The sequence below is a fragment of the Quercus suber genome, unplaced genomic scaffold (assembly GCF_002906115.3).
Source record: "Quercus suber isolate HL8 unplaced genomic scaffold, Cork oak 2.0 scaffold_496, whole genome shotgun sequence".
Classification (NCBI taxonomy): domain Eukaryota; kingdom Viridiplantae; phylum Streptophyta; class Magnoliopsida; order Fagales; family Fagaceae; genus Quercus; species Quercus suber.
The window spans coordinates 149,863-172,715 of NW_027069945.1; the positions used below are offsets into that span (position 1 = coordinate 149,863).

General features: G+C 32.3%; 1 protein-coding gene across 1 annotated transcript; it reads right to left on the reverse strand.

Moving 5' to 3' along the window:
• Window positions 1–7,855: 7,855 nt before the first annotated feature.
• LOC112011645 (flavonoid 3',5'-methyltransferase) lies at window positions 7,856–21,281 on the reverse strand. Its single transcript, XM_024044010.2, has 6 exons — window positions 21,018–21,281; window positions 14,326–14,378; window positions 10,805–10,887; window positions 9,909–10,053; window positions 9,663–9,794; window positions 7,856–8,729 (listed from the first exon to the last, which is right to left on the reverse strand). The coding sequence occupies exons 1-6, from the start codon at window positions 21,088–21,090 to the stop codon at window positions 8,436–8,438; spliced, it is 780 nt and encodes a 259-aa protein (XP_023899778.2). The 5' UTR covers window positions 21,091–21,281; the 3' UTR covers window positions 7,856–8,435.
• Between the last annotated feature and the right edge of the window lie 1,572 nt (window positions 21,282–22,853).

Sequence of the window (22,853 nt, forward strand, 5' to 3'; positions counted from 1 at the left end):
GAAGATTGAAAGTCAGCCCTTAGGAACCCCCCCCCCCACCCCCCCCCCCCCCACACAAAAAGAAAGGTTAGCTAGGGACTTTCTAAGGGGAAACCTCAAAAGAAGGATGTAGTAAGAAAATAAGGAAAGGACCAGCCACTAATGTTGCTAACACAACATTGGTTCTAGTACACAGGACAACAAATGGAGAGAATCAATGGCACACCAAAAACCCTAAGAAGGTACTATAAAAGGAGATCAAGCCATCAGCAAAATTCATTCAGTAATAACTAATCAGAGCCAAAAAAGCCTTTGAAAGACTTCTTAAAAATTCAAAAAAGAAGAAAAGAGGAAAAACACTGTGAGTGGTCCTAAGATAAGCACTAGAGGATACACTTGGATTCAAGGGGATTCAAACCTCACAAGTCTTAGAAGCTCACAAAGAGTTATTTAAGTTTGTGACTTTTAAACTTATTTGAACCTTGTGACATATCCTAGTGGAAAGAATGGCTCAATGTACTAAAACTCAATATAATGAAATATCATTTTATTTTCTGAGGATTCCTAACATCCTTTATTCTCTTTTCCTTTATTTCTTTACTATTCCTTAGCCATTTGTTTTACAATATATATATATATATATATTTTGCACATATGAATATGTATGTGTTGTAGGATCCATATTATGTGCACAACTTGGTTCGTAATTAGCTCATCATAGCTGCGGTAAACCAAGCCTAGTCCACCAAACAACAAGTGCAAAACTCTTTGGGAGCCTAGGATCCTTAATTCCACTTGGGCCTGGGTATTGTTCAAAAATAAGAACCCACACCCTCTCAGTGCAATGAATTGAATTTGAATTTAAATGCTTATAGTAAAAGACTACAATATTATACGAGAAATGCTATATCTACAATATTTTTACAACAAATCTTATGTGGCAGGTTATTACTTGCTGTTATTAGGGTCCATTTGGGATCCACTTATTTTGTTGAAACTGAAATTATTTTGCTGAAAATATTGTAGATAAAGGTAAAAGTTAACTAAAATATATATTGTAGAACCCATGAAAAGTACCAAAAAGTACAATGGAACTCATGAATAGTAAAAAAAATAAGCTGAATAGTAAAATAAGTTGGCAAAAATAATCTTTGTCAAACAGACACTTAGTGGGCAACAAAGTAATTTCAGTTGTAAATTTAAATTAAAAACCAGTAACAACCTGACAACAAGGATTTGTTGTGAAAATATTATGGACGTAATACCTCTCATATTATATAGCAAAACCAGTACAATTCCTATGCAAATTTTTGGGTTTGACTTTCCTTTAATACTTTTTTTAATTGAAATCTCCTTTTATTTTAATGCGAAACTGTCACATCATCCACTAACTAAATAAAATGTGAGGATTAAAATTCACTATCACTTGTCATTGTGTATTTAAAATAAAATGAGACCTTCAGTTAAAAAAGTACTAGAGGTAGGCCAAACTCTAAATCTTTTGACCCACATCATGTTCCAGACTTAATGCCTTTAATGTTTGTCAGCGTGTTTAACGCCATAAGCAAAATGATAATGTTGTTGTTTAGCCCAAAAAAAAAAAAAAACCGTTGTAGGCAAAATGTGGCTCTTTTTTGTCTCTTTGGCAACAGTGCTTGTTAAAGTTGAATTCAACTGGACTCCACCTAATAAACAGTTGGGATAAATGAATGAAAAATATTACAATGAATGGTAGGTTTGTAAATACGAAAGCATGTGGTGGTATTTGTAAAAGAAGAACAATCATAGAAATTTCTTATCTAAGCAGAAGTTTTGTATATGTCAGGCGCATAAGTCCATTGTCACACGAATAGGTGCCCCACATAAGATACCTACTCCTTATTTTCCCTTCCCATGTTATTATCTCTTTTTCTACTCTTTTTTTTTTTTTTAATCTTTCTCTTTCATTCCTCTTCTCAGTCACACTCCCTCTCAATTCTTAAACCTCTTCACTAGCATGGGACATGGGCGTTTGGTAGATGGGAAAGAAGATAAATGTGAAAAAGGGCATTTTGGTCTCTTTGTTAATTTTTCTTTCTCCCTATAAAGTTGGTTCCAAACTTAGCAATATTTTATGGGGTCAGGTTGCTCTACAGAGGGGAGCCAAGTGGAAAGTAGGGTGTGGGGACTCTATCAGCATCTGGCTTGACCAATGGTTTACCTTCAAATGATCATCCTCAAGTCTTATCTCCAGTAGTTGGTGGTTTTGAAGATGCCAAGGTTAGTTCTCTTATTAATCATTTGTCCAAGAGCTGGGATGAGGATTTAATCAAGGGTTTTTTTTCCCCGGCCCTAAAGGTCGAATTAATACTCAGTATTCCCTTTAGTAATATGAAGGTTGATGTTAAGGTCATATTTTCTATGTATTGGCATATCATTTGACAAAATGCACTTTACTTGTAATTGGGTAGGTCTAAGATGTGTTTAAGATATCAAGATGTGTGTTGATAAGACAAAACAAGTGGTAGACATGAAGATTGAACCAAGAAACAAGTAAAGAAAAGCTAAAACAGTGAATCTCAACACTAGTCTCGACACAAGCTCGACACTAGCATATATCAAGACTTAATGAGTAATTCTCGACACAAGCTTGATACCTCTCGATCTATCGAGCTATGTAGTTCAGAATTTCAACCTATGATGACCTGAATTGCTAGGATTTCATTCACTAAACTCCTAGATGGTATAAAAGTTTTATTTTAAAAGTCATCAAAGACTAAGATTAAAGAACTCATATATTCTTAGGGAAACTACTGCATTCTTGTACACCTTAAGGCTTTGTAACCAAGTGCTTCCAGATCTTCAACATGATTTGAAGTGAAGAACTTTGCATCCAACAAGAAACTTCAATTGCTAGGATTGGAAGTCAAACACGTACTAGGATCCGTGCAAAGGAAGAAGTCTTTACAAGATCAAGTCCAATTGGGGATTGGAGTAAAGGTTAACTGTAGGTTGGTATTTTGGGATAGGTCAGGGTAGTGGTAAGATTCCTTATACTTATAACCGCTTGTTCTTGATTAGTGGATTCTTAGAGCATTCACAGTAGTTCATCTAAAATTTTAGCTATTTAGCTACACAAAAAGTCACTTTATCTATTTTACCTACACACATGCTACAGCAGTGGATCGATTTTAACTTTTAACACAATAAAATAATATACACACTACAATAAAATAATATTTCATTCAACCACCAACACACAACAACAACCACCATAAAACCCATAAAAATCACTGCACAACCACAACTCCGCCATGCCCATCAAAACCATTGAAGAAGAAAAAAAAACAAAAGCAGAAAAATCACAGCCGGAAACACAAACCCAGCCCGAAACAAAAACCAAAACCCATGCCCAAAACAAAAACCCAGCCCAAAACACAAATCCGAAACACAAGCACAACCCAAAACCCAAAGTCGAAACACAAGCACAGCCCGAAACACAAAATCAAAACGCCGAAAATAGAGAAGAGAGGCCGAAATGGGTCAGGTCGGCAGCTGAACGTGGGTCGAAAACAAAAACCCAGCGCGAAACACAAAGCCGAAACACAAGCATAACTCGAAACACAAAGCCAAAACACAAGCACAGCCCGAAACACAAAACAGAAACGCCAAAAATAGAGAAGAGAGGCTGAAATGGGTCAGGTCAGCGGCTGAATGTGGGTCGGTGGTGACGGGTCTGTGGCGGCTGGGCTCGTGCAGATCAGCGATGGGTCTCTGAGGAAGAAAGAAGGGTCTGGGTCTATGGAGGAAGAAAAAAGAGATGGAGAGGCAGTGAGCAGAGAGTGAGATTGAGAGAGATGAAGTTTAGAGTTTAGATGAGAGTAAATCTCTCTCTCTCTCTCTCTCTCTCTCTCTCTCTCTCTCTCTCTCTCTCGCACGGTGAAAGTGAATGAGAGAGAGAGAGAGAGAGAGAGCAAGTGGCCTTTTTTTAATCAAAATGGGAATAAAATAATGCATTTTATTTTTAGCTTTGATGAACAGTGCACATCTATATAATGATGTGCACTGTAGCAAATCATCTAAAATTTTAACTTTTGCCTCCACTGCTGCAGCGTGATTTTTGTGTTTGTGGAGCTAAATTTTAGCAATATAGCATTATAGCTACACTGCTGTGAATGCTCTTAGGAGTGGTGACATGAAATTCTCCCGGTGAGATTTTTGCCTTGCAAAAGGTTTTCCCCATTCGTCAACAAATCAATATATCAATTTAATTTATGCTGCACTTTAGTTTATTTGGTGATTTGTGTGCGCCTCCATGATTTGCATGTAATTTGACTTAATTAATCGACTTATGTAATTGAATTAATTAACTGGGGTTAATCTATAACCCAACAGTTGAGGACAAACTTACTTGGCCATATGTCACTTCGAGTTGTTACTTGGTAAAATCTGGATACATATTCCTTATGGGGGAAAACTCTACAGTCCATCAAGTTCAAACATATCAACATGATCAATAACCTCGTTGGAAAGACATTTAGGGACTTCGAGTTCAAAACAAAGTCCAAAACTTCCTTTGGCGTGCATGTAGAGAAGCCATCCCAACAAAGAAGGGTTTGTGTCGTTGTCAAATTCTCTTCAAGGATAATTTTGAACACTATGACACATCTTCAAAAGATGTTCTACATGCTCTTTGGAATTGCCTAGCCCTCTCACCCATTTAGGATTTCTCCCCAACCCAGTCTTTTGCACCACACCATCCCTTTACTACCTTCATGGATTTGTTTCGATATGTGAAGTAGGCAGGAAAAGATTTGGAGCTGTTCTCCATGCTGGTTTGGACAATTTGGTTCTGTAGAAATAAAAAACGCACAAGGTCCAGTGTGTTCCCAATCAATCAAATCATTCCTTCAACTTCCTAGGCACTGCAAGATTTTGTCCATAACAATGCCAGATCATCGATACAACTCCAGACTTCATCATCGACCCATGTACGTTGGCAACCTCCTCCTGTCTAACTCTTAAAAGTAAATTTTGATAGGGCAATATTCTGAGAATCAAATGTTGTAGGCATTGGAGTTGTTATTCATGATAGATTGGGTAGAGTCAATGTTTCACTTTTAGAAAATTAAAGGGAAAAAAAAAAAAAAAAAAGAGAGTAAAGAATTTGAAAAGTCTTTTAGGTGAAGATTGTGGATGAGGCAATCTTGTTTTCCTCTAGGGTTTCTATCTCAAAATTCTCTCTAGAAGCTCTCTACATTTCGTGGGAATAAGGGGTATTTATACTAGGGTGAGAATGGAATGCAAAGAGTCAGTTTTTCCCAAATAAGGTGTTCTGGTGACTTGACCTCGCGACTGGGTTGAGTCGCGAGTTCAAGCCGCGAGCTAACGGCCTGACCAGCCTGAGACTTTTGTCTTGTAGTGCAATAGCTGGCGTGACTCTTCAGCTTCTGGCATGCTTGGCACGTGTGCAACTTCTGACTGCTTGCAAGCCACGAGCCACCCGCGAGATCCAGTCGCGAGCCCTGTTTCTTTGCACAATCTTAAGCATTTCTTCACACTCTCTCACTCACTACCCTTACAAGATTCCCACCTAAATACAGGGTTACTAAATGCTAAAATACAAGCAAATTTGACACGGAATAAAGCCAACAAGATAGTTGATTAAATTCAACCTTACACTAACAATCATAAATCAAACTGGTTAAGATTGGTAGTTTTTATGAACAGAATTTGAACATTCAAACTTTTAATTGAAAACTATCATGCTTTAAATCCTAAATCTACTATATCATAAAAAATAAACATGTTTATATANTCTCCCCCCCCCCCAACTCTGATGATGTGGAAGCTTTGGCAGCAGTTCAAGCAATCAAGCTTGCTCAGGATTTTGGGGTCTTTGCTCTCATCCTTGAAGGTGATTCTCAGGTGGTTATAAATGCTCTGAGGGTAGAAGGTGACTCACTGGCCAGTGGCCTCTTTTGGTCATCTCTTGGAGTTAGTGCAACCAACTATAGATGCCTTTCATAGTATCTCATTTTCTCATACTTATAGATTAGGCAATTCTATAGCTCACAATCTAGCTAAACATACTAAGCATGTTAGAGGTTTAAAGATGTAGGCAAAGGATGTTCCTCCACATCTGCTTTTTGTTCTTTAAGCTAATTACAACTATTTAGAGGAAGGAGAAGTTGAGTTCTAGACATCTAACAGGTTCAAAGAAGAAAGAAGAAAAACGTTTAATTGTAATTGATTTATTACTAAGACACCTTGTTCATTTACTTTTATACCCAAGTACATTTGAGAGATTTTTTATGATACTCTCTTTGTCCCAGTTTGTTTGTTCTTTATTCTATTTTAGGATGTCCCAAAATATTGTCCTATTTCTAAAAATAAAAGTCATTAATTTACTAATATTCCTATTATACCCCTACTTTATTTTCAAAACTACTGTATTTTGAAAAGAAAACTAACAAATATTTAAAAAAATCAATTTAATTGGGCACCTTTTTAGTTACCTCATTAAAAATAACTTTAAAAAAATGATAAATTTATTTAAGAGTAGTTTTGTAAACTTATACATTTTAATGATGCAGACAAGACAATAAATGATGTTTCTCTAAAAAGTTTGACTTTTAAATAGGACAAACAAATTCGAACGGAGGGGGTAGTTATAACAGTTAACTCAAAACAGTTTTAACATGTGTATACAATTATTATTTTTGCTTTATTACAGTTTTTATACAAAATTTGGCATTTGAGAGAGTTTTTATAACAGTTTTAACACTTTTTATAAAAAAAAGTTTAACAATCCTAAATCAAATGGGATTTGTGCAAATAAATTTGGTACTTGCTACAATACAATTCTAACTGAAAGTTCAAATAGCGTTGAAAACACTATAAATGTTTAGACCCCCAAACAACAAATTACCAATTCAAACTTTATATCAAACAATGTATGTGCGGAAAAATATAATAAGCTTATAATAGAATTGATAAACAATCTAAACTATAAATAATCACAATCATAGCAGTAATTAAATAGTAAAGATAAAGGAAAGAGAGATGCAAACACAAGGACAACACACGATGTGTTATCGAAGAGGAAACCAAAACCTTCGGCGTAAAACCTCTCTGCCACCCTCTAAGCGGTCAATAATCCACTAGAAAATGTAGTTGGGATACATGAACAGTAATAGACCTCCAAGAATCATAAAAAATAAACATGTTTATATATATATATATATATATTATTATTAAATTAAAGACAATAACAATATCAAACAACCAACAGGATGTGAAATATCACCTGCATGCATAATATTTTATGTTCAGTTTAGGTTTCAACAAATAATCCTAACACCAACACTTTGTGTATAGGATGAACCAGGCAGAGTTTAAACTAGTGAAATGAAAAAGAACAAATTTTTCTGTTAAGATTTTTAAATTTTATGGAATTTAATAATGATAGGAAGTAATTTGCATATTATCAATCAATCAAGAGAGACATTCTTTGATCTAATAGCTTAGGAAAATATTAGGATTATTAAGTGATTAACCCAATAATTTGGGTACAAAATTCTATAATGTTTAAGGTTTTAAGTGCATTGGGGAAAAAGTCACACTCACAAGTCACAACTTAGTTTTCGGGGGTCAAATATTAGCCTATTGGTTCGAATCCCCCACCCCACTGCCCCTCTTTTCTCTCTTTCCCTATTATCTACGAAAAAAAGAACACAATTTTTTAGAGGTATTTTTGCATGCCTATGCCAATCATCTGCAATTTTCAATAAATCAAAACACAATAATTGTATATATTATTGATATAAAAATAAGCATAATATGTAGGTCAGATTAAGTCTTCTAATGAAGATTGTTTCACATGTGATCCATCAGATTAATAAGATGAAATTGGCTTTATTCACTTTGATTAATTGCCCACTGTTTCAGAAGAAAACAATCTCTTCAATTAGCATTGGACATGGGCAGATGCTGAACATGCTCAGACAATGATCTAACAACGTATTTTATGTGAAATTATTCAATACACCTAATATATTAACGTAATACTAATACATTGGATATACGTAATAGATTCTCTTAAACACTTGATTTATTCTAGAGATTAAATTCTATAAGGATGGGGTATAAAACCTATATTTTACACCATCCAATAAGTGATTGCCACATCAGCATTTTACTTAAAATTTATTAAAATTCAATACATCCTACCACACCTAATAACATCTCGATAGATTCCCAATTTGGTTGGATTTATATATGGGTATTAGAATTGATTGAGTGTAATTGTGTTTATTTTTAAATATGTGATAAGATGATGTGGCATATTGGGATTGGAGGGGTAAAACATGGGTTTTACACCACGTCCTTATAGAATTTAATCTCTTTATTCTAAATAACAATTTGAGTAACATGCATGCTAGTGCAGCAGCAAGAACTTCAATTTGTTGATTTCACTAGCAGATGCGCCTGCAGAGGGTGAGGCCATCACCAATAGAGACGAGGGATGATTCGATGCGAGGATCAGTTGCTAGAAAGCTATTCAATTCCGTGAGACACTTTTTTCCAAGCTTCAAATATTCCTCCATCTTATCTTCTTCAGGTTCTGCCACTGACCCAAACCATAAGGTATTATCATATGCAATTATTCCACCAATCTTAACCAGTTTCAAAAGTAGCTCATGATATTTGATGTAGCCTTCCTTATCAGCATCCACAAATGCGAAATCGAATGTCCCTTCTTGTTTACCCTGTATTCATAATTAGGAAATTAATAAGGTCAGGTACATATGCGCAACATATCACATAGGTTCGGTTGAGAGTGAAGACTAACATGTGACAAGTATTTAGGAAGATAAGTGAAAAGTTCATCCGTATAGAACCTAAAGAAAATGTCGATGAATTCTGAATTTGGTCAAATCATTTGCGCAAGTACGAATAATGTCATTATTCATCAAAAATAAAAAAAATTTCTTGTCATTTCAAAGTGAACTGTATTTTGACAACAATATTCTTGTCGTTTTGTGATATTTATATCATATTATGGTTAACCACCCAAATTTTTTTAGGATAAATTTTAGCTCCAAATTAGTTTGAAATTATCTCCTCCAATCTACCACATAACGATTTATAAGATTATTTATACATATTATTTAAAAAAGTCACTTAACTCATCAAAAAAATCACATAACTAAAACTATACATGAATAGTCACTTCAATCGCCATATAATGGGTAACTTTAAACTGATTTCGAGCTAATTTTTTTCTTCTTTATTTTTCCCAATCTCCACCACTGGTTGGAACTAATTGGAAACTCAGCATATTTTAGCAATAACTTGTTTTATCGTTAATTGTTAGATGAAGTCAACAATAGAAAACACGTTTACCCCATACTTCTGTTATAAGCACCTAAAGGTCAACAATAACTTGTTCTAGTTCTTGTTAGATAAGGTCAACAATAGAAAACACGTTTAAAAAAAATTATTTTACAAACCTAACTATCTCTACCTTGAGTAGAGATACAATTGCATCATGCTAATAACTTATATAGGCAATGGCCAAGAGCCTTGTAGCTTAATTGGCACAACTCTTGATGTTTCTAACAAAAACATCTAAGATTCAAATTGCCCCACCTCCAACTATTGAATAAATAAATAAATAAATAAATAAATAAAAAACTTACATTGGTAATTAGATCATTCAAAACTGACAAGGCATCTGATTCAATAAAATTAATCTTATGCTCCACTCCAGCCTTCTGAATAAATGGCAATCCAGTTTGATATGCTTCCCTGTTTGGATCAATAGCTATTATCTGCAAAAATTGAAAACCTCAGTGTATTCTGGCCCTTACAGACTAATACTATTTATTTGCCTAGTATATAAAATAGGAGTTACCAAAAAATAATACATAAATTCTGAAACGTACCTTGCCATCAGCTGGTAGTGCTAAAGCAGTAGTAAGAAGAGAATAACCAGTAAAGACTCCAATTTCTAATGTCTTCTTTGCGTTCATGGTCTTTAGAAGCATTGAGAGGAGTAGACCTTCATCGATAGGCACATTCATCAAACTCCTGCCAAATATGAACACAGTTCAAAAGTAATAACTTCAGTAAATTTATGTTTAAAAAAAAAAAATTGTAATTTATTATCTTGGGCGCAGTTACTGCCTATGAACTTCTATAAGAGATGTATTGATGCAAATGTCATTAATTTAATATAAAATGAAGTGCAATGAAATGTAAGAAAAATAGCAATAATCACAAAGCTCTTTGGCCGTGCTCCTCCTCTAGCAAAAATAGGAGTTTTTCTTTTTAAGCCTCCTGTTATTACATCTTCCACCTAACCATTCTTGTATTAGAGCCATACCCTTTGTTTTAAATTTTCCTTCTTATAACCATGGAATCAAATTCTAATGAATTTTCTTTTAACTCTGTTAAATCTGTTTTCCCCCCTTTTAAATGGAGAGCTCGAAGAGGAAATATACGTGGAACAACCAAGTCTTCTTTTTATTTTTTATTTTAAAAAAAAAAAAAACAAAACAATTATTCCCAATTTTGGGATCTTTGGTGACTGTTTTTAACTGGGGCCTTAAGCCTAGGCCTAAAGTGAGTAAAAATATGTGTAATAAAATGAGTGTATTAATATTTTCCCTTAAACAAAATGAATTAAGCCACTTCTGTCCCCTTGCCAAATTCCTCCCTCCTCTTTCTCCCTTCAAACATATAGTAAAGGAATTTTATCCACATTAAACATAAAAAAAAATAAAAAAATGAATAAAAAAAATGGCATTAAAATAGTGCTTGGAAAGAAATTATGACCCACCAAAAAGGATGTTGCTCAATTGTGGCCTCTCTGAGTTCCTTCAATTGCTCATGCTCTCGCGGGTAGCATTTTTCTAAAATGTACTGCAACATATGAAAGGTATATCACGTTTAGAGGAAGGTTAGCCATATTGAGGTACTTATTTTATTTTGATTAATTATTGACATACATATTGAAATGCATATTTTAATTTGATGAATTATTGAGATACATGTTGCTTCCCTCTACCCACTTTGTGTGTGAGTTTATTATCAAAAGTAAAACGATTGTCTCATCTCATATCCAAATATAGTTAGAGATAAACTGAAAACACCAAAAACAATATTTTTGATGCCTTTGAAAAATAAAGGAAATATATATATATATACATAGACACACTATTATGACAAAAAATAAGGGTCTGTTTGTTATTGTTGTTTAAACAACAGTTTTCAGTGTTTAAACATTACACGTATTTTCATATACTTTTTCACCCACACGTATTTCCAAAAGATACGAATAACATTACTAGAACAACATTACTAAACAAACCCTAAACTGTCCAAAATCTATATAGGCTAGTTCCTCAAGGGTTTTTGAAGTACTTGTCCACTGTTTTTGAAGTACTTGTCCACTGATGGTTTTAATTAGCTCATTCGATAAAGTCTCTTATCATTGAATAATAAATCTAAAGTTTAATCATTGTCTATATCACAAATCAAATGGTACATTAATTTGATGATAAAGAACAATTATTATGGAGCGAATGTTTGAAATACTATAGTATCTATAAAAAATGAATAATGTTATTATCACAACAAAACCCACAATTTTTGCCACAACTTGCTCGTGTGACAAATTATGAGTAATGGGTCCACAATTCCACCGTTAACAACTTGCCATGTGGATTAGTTGGGCAAAGTTGTGGATATTTGGTGGTAATAGCATTATTTATTAAAAAAAAATTATCTAACTAATTTTATCCCAAAATTTAAAAATAAAAATAAAAAATTTGTCAACCGGTAGTTGGTGGAGCTAAGGACTCACATGGCAGTCTAAGGCAATCCAAAACAAAGCACTAAGAGCATTCCCATTAAAGCTTCTATAAGAGCATTAGCAGTGGGCTTTTTATATGCCAAATGTAAGATACATTTGGCATACAAGCCCAACAAATGCTCAGCAATTGGAAGGCCAAACTTGGGAATGCCAAATTTTTTTGAGATATTGCTACAGTACCATCTTATTTGTAAGATGGTATTGTAGCTTAATGGTATAAAAAATAATAATTTTTTAATACTCCCTCCCCTGTTTATTAACTCGGGAATTTCTCTCTCCTTGTCATTATTTCTCTTTCTTTCTCTTTCTTCCTTCTCTCTTTCTCCTCTGCTCTCTACTCTCTTTAGACCAAGACCCCGTGGCTTCCTCAACGGTGGAATCGAATGGCTCCGATAGCTCGGCATAAGGGCTCTGATAGCTCTGATGGGTTTGAATTGGAGCTCCGATTGCTCCGATAGTGATTCCGACGAGCATCAGTGATGGGTTTTTTTGGAGGTGCGGGTTTTGACAACGATGGAGATCGTGGGTTTTGACGACGGTGGGTCGGTGGTCTGGGTTTGGATCGGCGTGAAGGCTCCGATGGGTTTGAATCAGAGCTCCGATGGCTCCGATGGTGATTCCGACAAAGCATCGGTGGGTTTCTTTTGCATGTTTAATTCAGTTTTTTTTTTTTTTTTTCTTCTGGGTTTGAAACTCTTGGATTGTATTTTGTTTTTGTTTGGTGTGAAGATGAAAGAAAATAAGAGAAGGTTCTGGGTTTTGTTGTTGTTTGTGAACTGTTTGGTTTCCTAGAAAGATCATCTCCTTTCCATATATTAGCGTGGTGGTGGCTATTGTGGTTGTGGTGGTGGTTGCTAGCTAGTGGCGTGGTGGGTTTGCTGGGATGTGAGTGACAGTGGTTTTACTACGGTGGTGGTGATGTTTTAGACCCAGAGAGACTGGTTGTTTTTTTTTCTTATCTGTTCTTGTGCCAGAGGTTGAGGGAGAGAGACGAAAAGGAAAAGAGAGAGAGAGAGAGAGAGAGAGAGAGAGAGAAATAGGTAAAAAATAATAAAAAAGAATATTTAAATAAACTGGGGAAAGAAATAGAATTTTGGGATGTTAGGTGTATTGAAGAATGGTATGTTATAATTGATAAAGTAGCTTTTTGGAATAGTAAAATAGAATATGATGAGATTTCTGGCTGCGGATGTTCTAACTGCTAAAATACTATTTTTAACATCTAATACCACAAAATGCTACTCCATCAAACATGCTATATCCTACAAAATTTGTCATCTTGCTATAGTGCACTCTTATTTTTTAGAGCACACTGTAGCAATGTGTTATCATTTTTTTAATATTGTTCTTTCTCTCTCTTCAAACTATCACTATCACTCTCATTCTCACTCTCTCTCTCTCTCTCTCTCTCTCTCATTCTCGTTCTCTCTCATCTCTCTTTCTCAGATTCTCCCTCTCGTGGGTCATGGGTTCGACGGTGGTGGGTTCGACGATGGTTGGGGTTGGTTGAGACCATGGGTTAAGGTTGGTTGAGACCGTGGGTTTGTGCCGTGGGTTGAGGTTGGTTGTGACAGTGGGTTGAGGCCGTTGGTTGAGTTGTTGGGGTGGTGGTCATCGAAGAGGTTAGGGTGGGTTCTGATCGAGGTTGAGGTTCAGATCGGGGTTGTTGGGGTGGTGGGCTTTGGTTGCAGTTTGTGTCGTGGATTTTTTTTTTTTTTTTTTTTTTTTTTTTTTTTTTTAGAGGGAGAAGCTTCTAGACCAGGTTGAGAAAGATGGAGAGACAGTGAGAGAGAGAGAGAGAGACAGAGGGAGAGTAAGAAATAAAATAAAAAATAAAATAAAAATAATAAAGAATGAATATTTAATTGAAGTATTGAAAAAAATAAAAGTTTTGATGTAAAGAACATTGTAAAGCGATGTATTGTAAAATAATGTCTTATATGTTATAAAGTTGGTTTTTAAGATGATAAATGCTAAATTTTTTTAAAAGTTTTGATGAGAATACTCTAAATATTACAAAACATTTTTTCATAAGTCATTCTTAACTTTTGAGATGTATTCAAACCTATATACATGAGTTTTTTTTTTTTTTGAGAATAATCTATATGTGATTTTCAATACCAAAGTTTGTGAATAAAACTTTAAAAAATTCTCATTATTGAAAACGAAGTAACAGTATATGCTTAAAATCAGTCGTCTATGGGAAATTTTGCAATATTTCTATATCCAAATGATAAATAGTTTAGCTTCAACTAAATAGCCATATATGATATATGTAAAGCTCCCCATTGTTCCCCAATTGAAATCACAGAATATCCAGAGCTGGTTATCAAAAAGACAATTAGCATTTTCCCCCTTGTAAAGAAGATGGTAAAACTGCAAAACTTGAGCACTGTTCCCCCGCCCCCCAAAAAAAGAATATATATATTATAATTAAAAGAATGGTTTAGTTAATATAATTTAACAGATGCACAGGGAAAACTAACCTTTTTAAGTGCTTGACTTTTGAGGATGATCTTCTCCGGTGCGGTTGCCATGCCTGAAAGAGTTTTCACATGTCCTTTCATAAGCCAAGAATAAAACGCACACTACTTGTGTGTATATACTAAACGAAAACTTGTTAATCAAATAAATAAATAACATGCTAAATAAATCTTACAAGTACAGTTTTTTTGTTTTTTTTTAATGATTAGAAATTTTTGCTGCCCTCAACCTAACCCCCTCCCCACACACATAATGCATGGGGAGGTGCCACTGAATAAGCTGTCCGGTGGTTAGAAGGCACAGTTTGAGCCGTTGGACCACTGCCATCGTTTTATGCAACTTGTGCGTGGGGAGGTACCACTTTGAGTTTGAATAAGCTGTCCCATCTATTTATTACAATTGGCAGAGATCCAGTCTGGATTTTTACTATCACTTTGAGTTTGAAAAAGCTGTCCCATCTATTTATTGAGATTTGGATCTGATGCAATTACACTAATTCATCTCACATTAGTATTTATTATTTTATTTTTTAACTTTAACTTTTTAACTCTTTTGTTAACTTTTATTAATTCGATGGTTGAGATTCAGTCATCCAATGCTATTACACGGTTACACCAAGTATTACGCCTAATCTTAATCTATTAAGTCTAGTACTCTTAAGTATTAGGCCCATCAGTATTGTGATTCACTTTTGTCCATTTATCATGATTTTGACAATTCAAACCACAGAGGGAGCACTAGACCCAACTTAAGTCTTATTCTAAAAAGACAAAATTTAGTTACAAATTTAATTGTAGCTTGAGGTTATAATTTTCTTTAAAAAACATTAATATTGTTACATATTGTAAAAACCTAATTATTAGATTGAATGTTCTTTATGCACTTAACTTATGTTAAATTTTATGTCAATCAGATATTATTTACTATATGATTCATAAACTTATTTTTTACATATAATTTTAGACTATAAAAAGTTGCAGTTTAAATAATTAATTAATGACATCATTATTGATTTTTTATTTTCTAGAAAGTTTTCAAGCATGAAGAATTAAAAAAAAAATGTAATCTAATGGTAAATTTGACAAAATTCATATCTAATAAAAAGATATTGAGTAAAGTTATAATCTTAAATTACAACCAAATTTATAATCAAACTTTATCCATGGTAAAATGAGTAAAATATTAAGTTATCAAAATATATATATATATATATATATTTTGGCATTTTTTTTCCCTTGGGCCTAAACTGTTTAGTTGGTAAGAAAGTTTGGAAGAAAATTTTCTTTATTCTTTTGTGGTTATTTGGCAGGGCCACTGCTTGTGAATTTTTTACTGTTCATTGTTTATATATGTTTCTTTCACTTTCCTTTTAAGTTTTATTCTATTTTTTTTTTAATAATTGATTATTCATTAAAATTTAAAATGAAAACTTTATTAAAAAAGAAATTTTTTTTACGTAACTACTTTTCATTACTAAGAGTAATTAATATGTGACAAAGAAGTCAATTTTACTTGTGATATCTCAAGGGTTTAAAATTTTTAAAATATAATTGAGGTGCGTTTGAGAGAGACCCAAATTTCATGGAGTGTTTATGCAATTTTTCAATAGAAAACATAGGATATGTTAGTTTTGAAAAAGATTAACATGTTAGCTAGTGAGTTATAATTATTCCATGCATGACAAAATTTTATGAGAGCTCTCTTTCAAAAATACAAATATTCTATACCATTTTTTGTGTTCCACTTTATGTTTCACAAATTATAACTTGCCATGTATTTATTTAACTTTCTTTCTAAAATAGCCAAAGTTTAAAATGGAAAAAAATAAACACTTGATAAATTGTGATTGGTGGAACATAAAGTGGAACACAAAATATAGTACAAAAGATTTGTATTCCTCTTTCAATTATCTATCTTTTTTTCTTTTTTTTTCTTTTTTTCTTTTTTTGGTAATAGGGATATTGCATTAATTTAAGACTAAACAACCTTTATGTTTCACTTTATGTTCTACTAATTAGTCAATCACAACTTATTATGTATTCATTTGTCTTTTCTTAATGTAAAATAGAAAGAAAAAAAAATTCAAACATATTACATATAATTGGTAGAGTATAAAGTATAATATAAAAAGTGAGAGATATAACTTACTATGTTAAGTTAATATTAGGTATTAGGCATTAGAACACATTGATTACATATATGTGCCTATCATAATATACCTTACTATGTTAGGTATTACTTATTACATCACATTGATTACATATTTGTCTATCATAAAATGAAAAATATTAGGTTCACAACTTTTTCTATAATTTTTTCCCACAATTTGCTCTATGGTAAGTCGTGAGTGGCGGAGTTATAGGCCCGCCATTTTTACTCCACCACTTCCAACTTACAATATAAGTTATGACAAAAATTGTGATAATAGCATTACACATCATAATATACCTTACTTTTTTTCTTTTTCTTTTTTGAGAAAATATAATATACTGAGCAGCCACATCAGCTCTTTTATAATTGTGTAAAATACACATTTTGACCAATTTTACACATTTTGAGCAAAAAAAACCCACATCAGTGGTGTAAAAATGTGTAAAATATACACAACCGGTGTAAATGAACAGTAAACTGTGTATATTTACACGGTTACTGTTCATGTGTATCCGATTTTTTTATTCTTTTTTTCTCTCTCCTCTATCAAACTGCAACCAACTAGAGCGGGGAAGAAGGCGCTAGCGCCACCACCAAACTACAACAAACCCAACCACCAAACCCATACCCACACACAAACAAACTCACACGAACAAACCAACAAAGAGACAGATTGGTGCTTGATCGGAACGATCGGTGCTTGTGGAATGATTGGTGCTTGATTGGAATGATCGGTATTTGCCTGATCAGAGCTAGGGAGATCCGACCGAAATGGGTCTTGCCTGATCGAAGCTAGGGAGAGTTGTTCAGAAAAATGGGTATAGAGATGGGTAGAGAGATGGGTATAGAGAAAGAGCAACAAATCAGACTGAAATTGCAAAAGAACAAGAAGAAAATGTAGAAGAAGAAGAAGGAGAAGGAAAAGAAAAAGAAAGAAGAAGACGCTGAAGAAGAAAAAGTGAGAAGAAGAAAGAAAGAACGAGAAGGAAAAGTAAAAAAGAAGAAAGTGAAAAAGAAAAAGAAAGAGCTAGAGATCAGATATACGTGTGTGTTAAAGTTGGTGGGGCTATGGGTAGTTATGAATAATAAAAAAATATGAGAAAAATATTACTTAAGTAAAAAAAGATATAGAATAGACAAATTGATGTGGGTGTTTTGTAAAAATGATGGTGTAAAATAGAAAAAATAAGTTTTTTTATGTAAAATAGATAAAATCTTTTAGAAGAATTGATGTGAATGCAACTGCTACGTTATTCCTTAAAAAAAAAACTACTACGTTAGGTATTCGGAATTACATCACATTGATTACATATACGTCCCTAGCACATTAATTGCGTACGTAGTCAGCCAAACCATTTGAGCAGTACCTTTCAATAAACTAATACTGCTATTCTTAAAAAATAAGAAATTTAAAATAAATAAATTTAAAAAACAAAAACCACTTATATGTTAATCATTCTTGTTTTCTTTTCAGAAAAATGTTAATGAGTGTTCTTAGGGTATTGATTAATAATTCATTTAAAGAAATTTTTTATGAAAAATAAAAAAAGAGTAATTAATATTTTAACAAATTTTTTCATTTTTCATAAAAGTAGTATTAAAAATTTCTTAAAATGAATTATTAATAAGTACCCTAAAGATACTCGTTATCATAAACTTCTTAATATTCTAGTATTAATATTCTAGTATGTAATTATTCTTGTCACTTGTCAGTCATCTTTAGCTCCAAAATGTATGTTTACCATTTTAACCCATATATTAGTTGGGTTTCAAACGAAAATGAATCTATTGGTAGTTTTGTAAACAATGCAATAACTAATTGATGGAATCTCCACTCTCTCCGTACTGGATTTTTGTGTAGCTCCTTACTGTGATCTCCTTGTGAACATTCACATCTAGTGCTAAAAAATATTTTGCTTTTAACCTATCAAAAAAAATTACTTTATCTTTTTTAGTATACCAATAAAATACCACGTCTCATTTTTTATTTTAACACAGTACATATATCTTTCATACTTGCAAAATTTCAATAAAATCAAAAATCAATAGTTATACATAAATTAAATATTTAAATTTCAAATTTTTATAATCTAAAATTATATATAAAAAATAAATTTGTAACCAAACTTTGTTCTTAAACTTTGATCCTCTTAAAAATATATTAAAGAAATTTTTTATGAAAAATGAAAAAAGAGTAATTAATATTTTAACAAATTTTTTCATTTCTCATAAAAGTGGTATTAAAAATTTCTTAAAATAAATTATTAATAAGTACCCTAAAGATACTCGTTATCATAAACTAGTATTAATATTCTAGTATGTAATTATTCTTGTCACTTGTCAGTCATCTTTAGCTCCAAAATGTATGTTTACCATTTTAACCCATATATTAGTTGGGTTTCAAACGAAAATGAATCTATTGGTAGTTTTGTAAACAATGCAATAACTAATTGATGGAATCTCCACTCTCTCCGTACTGGATTTTTGTGTAGCTCCTTACTGTGATCTCCTTGTGAACATTCACATCTAGTGCAAAAAAATATTTTGCTTTTAACCTATCAAAAAAAATTACTCTATCTTTTTTAGTATACCAATAAAATACCACGTCTCATTTTTTATTTTAACACAGTACATATATCTTTCATACTTGCAAAATTTCAATAAAATCAAAAATCAATAGTTATACATAAATTAAATATTTAAATTTCAAATTTTTATAATCTAAAATTATATATAAAAAATAAATTTGTAACCAAACTTTGTTCTTAAACTTTGATCCTCTTAAAAATATATTAGGCCCCTATAAACAAAAATGAAAAGCTTGAGAAAAATTTATTGAACTAAAAATTTAAAATATATGTAATTTATAGAATTGATAATTAAACCATCATGCAACAATTTTAAAATAAGAAAAATCATAAAAGAAAATTATAAGATTATATGTATTTGCGTGTTTTTTTTTTTTTTGGGTCAATATATGAAGTTTTCTTTTTATTATATTTTTTTATAATTTAAGTCTCATAATTACTACTTTTTTAAGTTTCATAATGACAACTTTTGGAAAAAAAAATTGTGGAGCAGCCACTGTATTCATTTCCCCTATTTTTTAACACAATTATACAGCAACCATACTTTCTACAATCGTCCCACTCAAGCGAGCTCTCCAATAAACATCTTAAAATGTTTGCAGAAAGTTTGCATGTCTCTCGCTCAAATCTTGCTCAAGTGAGATCCAAATTGAAAGTTTCGTTTGTACCTCGCTCATTCAAGATTCTTAAATTTAGTTTATTTCTTTTAAAAAAGTTCTCCAATTTTTAATTTTTAAGTGGGATCAACCAATAACATCACATACAAAGGAAGTTCTCATGGAAGCTATATTGTCAATATATGAAGTTTTCTTTTTGTTATATTTTTTTATAATTTAAGTCTCATAATTACTACTTTTTTAAGTTTCATAATGACAACTTTTGGAAAAAAAATTGTGGAGCAGCCACTGTATTCATTTCCCCTATTTTTTAACACAAATTATACAGCAACCATACTTTCTACAATCGTCCCACTCAAGCGAGCTCTCCAATAAACATCTTAAAATGTTTGCAGAAAGTTTGCATGTCTCTCGCTCAAATCTTGCTCAAGTGAGATCCAAATTGAAAGTTTCGTTTGTACCTCGCTCAAGCAAGATTCTTAAATTTAGTTTATTTCTTTTAAAAAGGTTCTCCAATTTTTAATTTTTAAGTGGGATCAACCAATAACATCACATACAAAGGAAGTTCTCATGGAAGCTATCGAAGCAATTCTTCGAAAATTACAGTAGATCATGGCTTTATAGTGGGAATTTTAAGAGATTTTGAAGGTTAATGAGAAGCATGTGGTGTAGGAGAAAGACCAGAATTGCAAATGGCGGATCAAAATAACAATTGTGAGAAAGCAATTAAGTTTAGACAGTAATCATATAGAGTAATTATCATAATAAAATGATTGAAACAGAAACTTAATTACTCGAAATGTTGATACTTGAATTAATACTTTACAAGATAGTACGCTTGACGATATTTGTTGAGGATTACAAATTTCGGATTGGGGGGAAAAATTATACAATGATTACAAATGGGAGTAGATTTACAAAGGTAGTTTCAAGTGAGTGTTTTCCAACTCACTTGAAAGAATTATTATATTTATAACCAAATATTGGAGGCACTTATATATGGATACATTAATTTGAAGGCAAATGTCTTATGTTCATTCACAATTTCACATTTATATTAGTGGTTTCACTTTCACATTCTGCCGAAGGAAGTGGTTTTGTTAATCACGTAATGCCTCTATATAGTGTGTTTGTTTCCCATATATATATATAGGTGTTGCTTTCTCCATGGGTTTCGAATATGGACCAATCACTATATAATCTAACTATTTTGAGCCGTGAATCTAGCATGTTACTGGGAAAATACAATGCGCACTAGTGCTATAGATAACGGAAACAAAGAGATAATATATATAAAAGACATATAATGTAAGACATGAGAATGAGTGTATGATATACCGTTAGTTCTTGCATGAGATTCTGATTTCGATCCTTTCTCAAGAGTAAGAAGTTCTCCAATAATTGAACCCATTCTGAAAAAAAGTGGCTGTAGAATCTGTCAATCTGAGCTCTAATACTAGAAAAATGGATTGGATTTATTTGAAAGGAAATAAAAGGCACAAATTGAGAAAGGGATCAACGGCCAAATTTATAGACTAAAAGTTGTGCTGGGGAGAGCGATAAGAAACTCGATTAAGTTGTTGGGAGTAGGTGGTAAATTTTGAATAGTTTCAAATATTTTCCACGCTATCTGGCTCGCTCGGTCCTCTTTCTCTGGGTTGCCTAATTTCTATGTCATTTTCTCTCTTCCCTATGAGTAGTGGTTGGAGAGAGAAGGGACAACAAACTGATGGCTTTATTTTTTTGATAGGAGATGGCTTTATTCTTTATAAAACAAAAGATGAAAAAAAAGAAGATAAAAAAGACAAACTAGTATTCATGTCACGTGTTATGTTTGTCTCTTTAATGTATTTTATTTTATTACTTTTCCCTATAATTAATTCGAATTCATCTTCATTCTTGAATATTTCTAACGTTACTGTCACAGCTGGGTCGTTTATGATTAGATATAAAAATGATTACTTTTCTACTTTTCTTCGGAGGTCAGAAAATTCGGCTTAACGTGGAATTTTTTATAGGAAAAAAAATAGTATTTGACATGGTAGAGTAATGATAGTTATCTTTACAAAACATTTTTCGTTAAATTATAGATATCATATAATAACTAGTGTCTAATAAGATTTTTCCAAACGTTCTAACGCAGGATGAACTTCCTTTCTAGGTAGTTCATTAATTGTACATTTGAGTTCATGAAAAGGTGACATATTTTTGGATTTGGCACCAAATGTTCTTTTTTTTTTTTTTTCCTAATCTATATTGCTGTTTATGAAAGCTTTGTACTTAAGGTTTATGAAAGCTTCGTACTTAAGGTTTTTTTCCTTAGAGCATTCATTAATATTTCTAAATATATATATATATATATAAATGTTAAAAGAGTGCTCTAAAGGCAATGGTTTAGGAACTATTTTAGAAATGTTTTATGAAAGAATGATAAAACAATTAATTTTATGAGAAATATTATATTCATAATATTTTCATAACAAATTTTAAGTGACAAGTTATTAAAGTTATTATTGGTAGAGCAAAAAAATAATTTTAGTGATAAATTCAAATTATAACCAATAATAACTAATCACCTATAATTTGTTCTCTAATTCTATTTACAGCTTTTTATATTTTTTATAAAAGTAACATCTTAATATAATTTATTAATAATTATTTTAAAAGTATTCATTAACATGGTATATATAAATAAATATATATATATATAGGGTCCGTTTGGATAGCACTTATTGTTGCTGAAAGTTGATAAAAACTTATTGTTGCTGAAAACACTGTAACAAAATAATTTTTAAACATGTGAATAGTGTTGTGGGACCCACTTTTAATATTAAATATTGCATGAACAGTACGTAAACAGTGCGTAAACAGTGCATGCACAGTATACGCACAGTAAATTTTGTCTCCCAAAGTCAACAAAGCCGGCCAAAAAAAAAAATAAAAAAAAAAAGGAAGAAAACACAATAAGTGAAACGCAAGGCAACTTTATTAACTATCCAAACCGTCACATATATACGCGCGCGCAAGTAGTGGAACCTTTCAATGCTGTGTAGCCTGAGCTGACCACGCTCTGCCTTAATTTCCTCTAATGTAACCCCAAACCCAATGGATTTGTTCTACACGCGCAGCCATGGGCCAATTCTTATAATGACATTGAAAGGTTACGGTTTCTAC

What these genes read in the sequence shown, in the direction of transcription:
- LOC112011645 (XM_024044010.2), bottom strand. Translation starts at nt 21,090, where the DNA reads ATGGGTTCAATTATTGGAGAACTTCTTACTCTTGAGAAAGGATCGAAA. An exon ending in ATCTCATGCAAGAACTAACG is followed by an intron (nt 14,379 to 21,017) that starts GTATATCATACA and finishes AAACTCTTTCAG; the next exon opens with GCATGGCAACCGCACCGGAG. An exon ending in AAAGTCAAGCACTTAAAAAG is followed by an intron (nt 10,888 to 14,325) that starts GTTAGTTTTCCC and finishes CATATGTTGCAG; the next exon opens with TACATTTTAGAAAAATGCTA.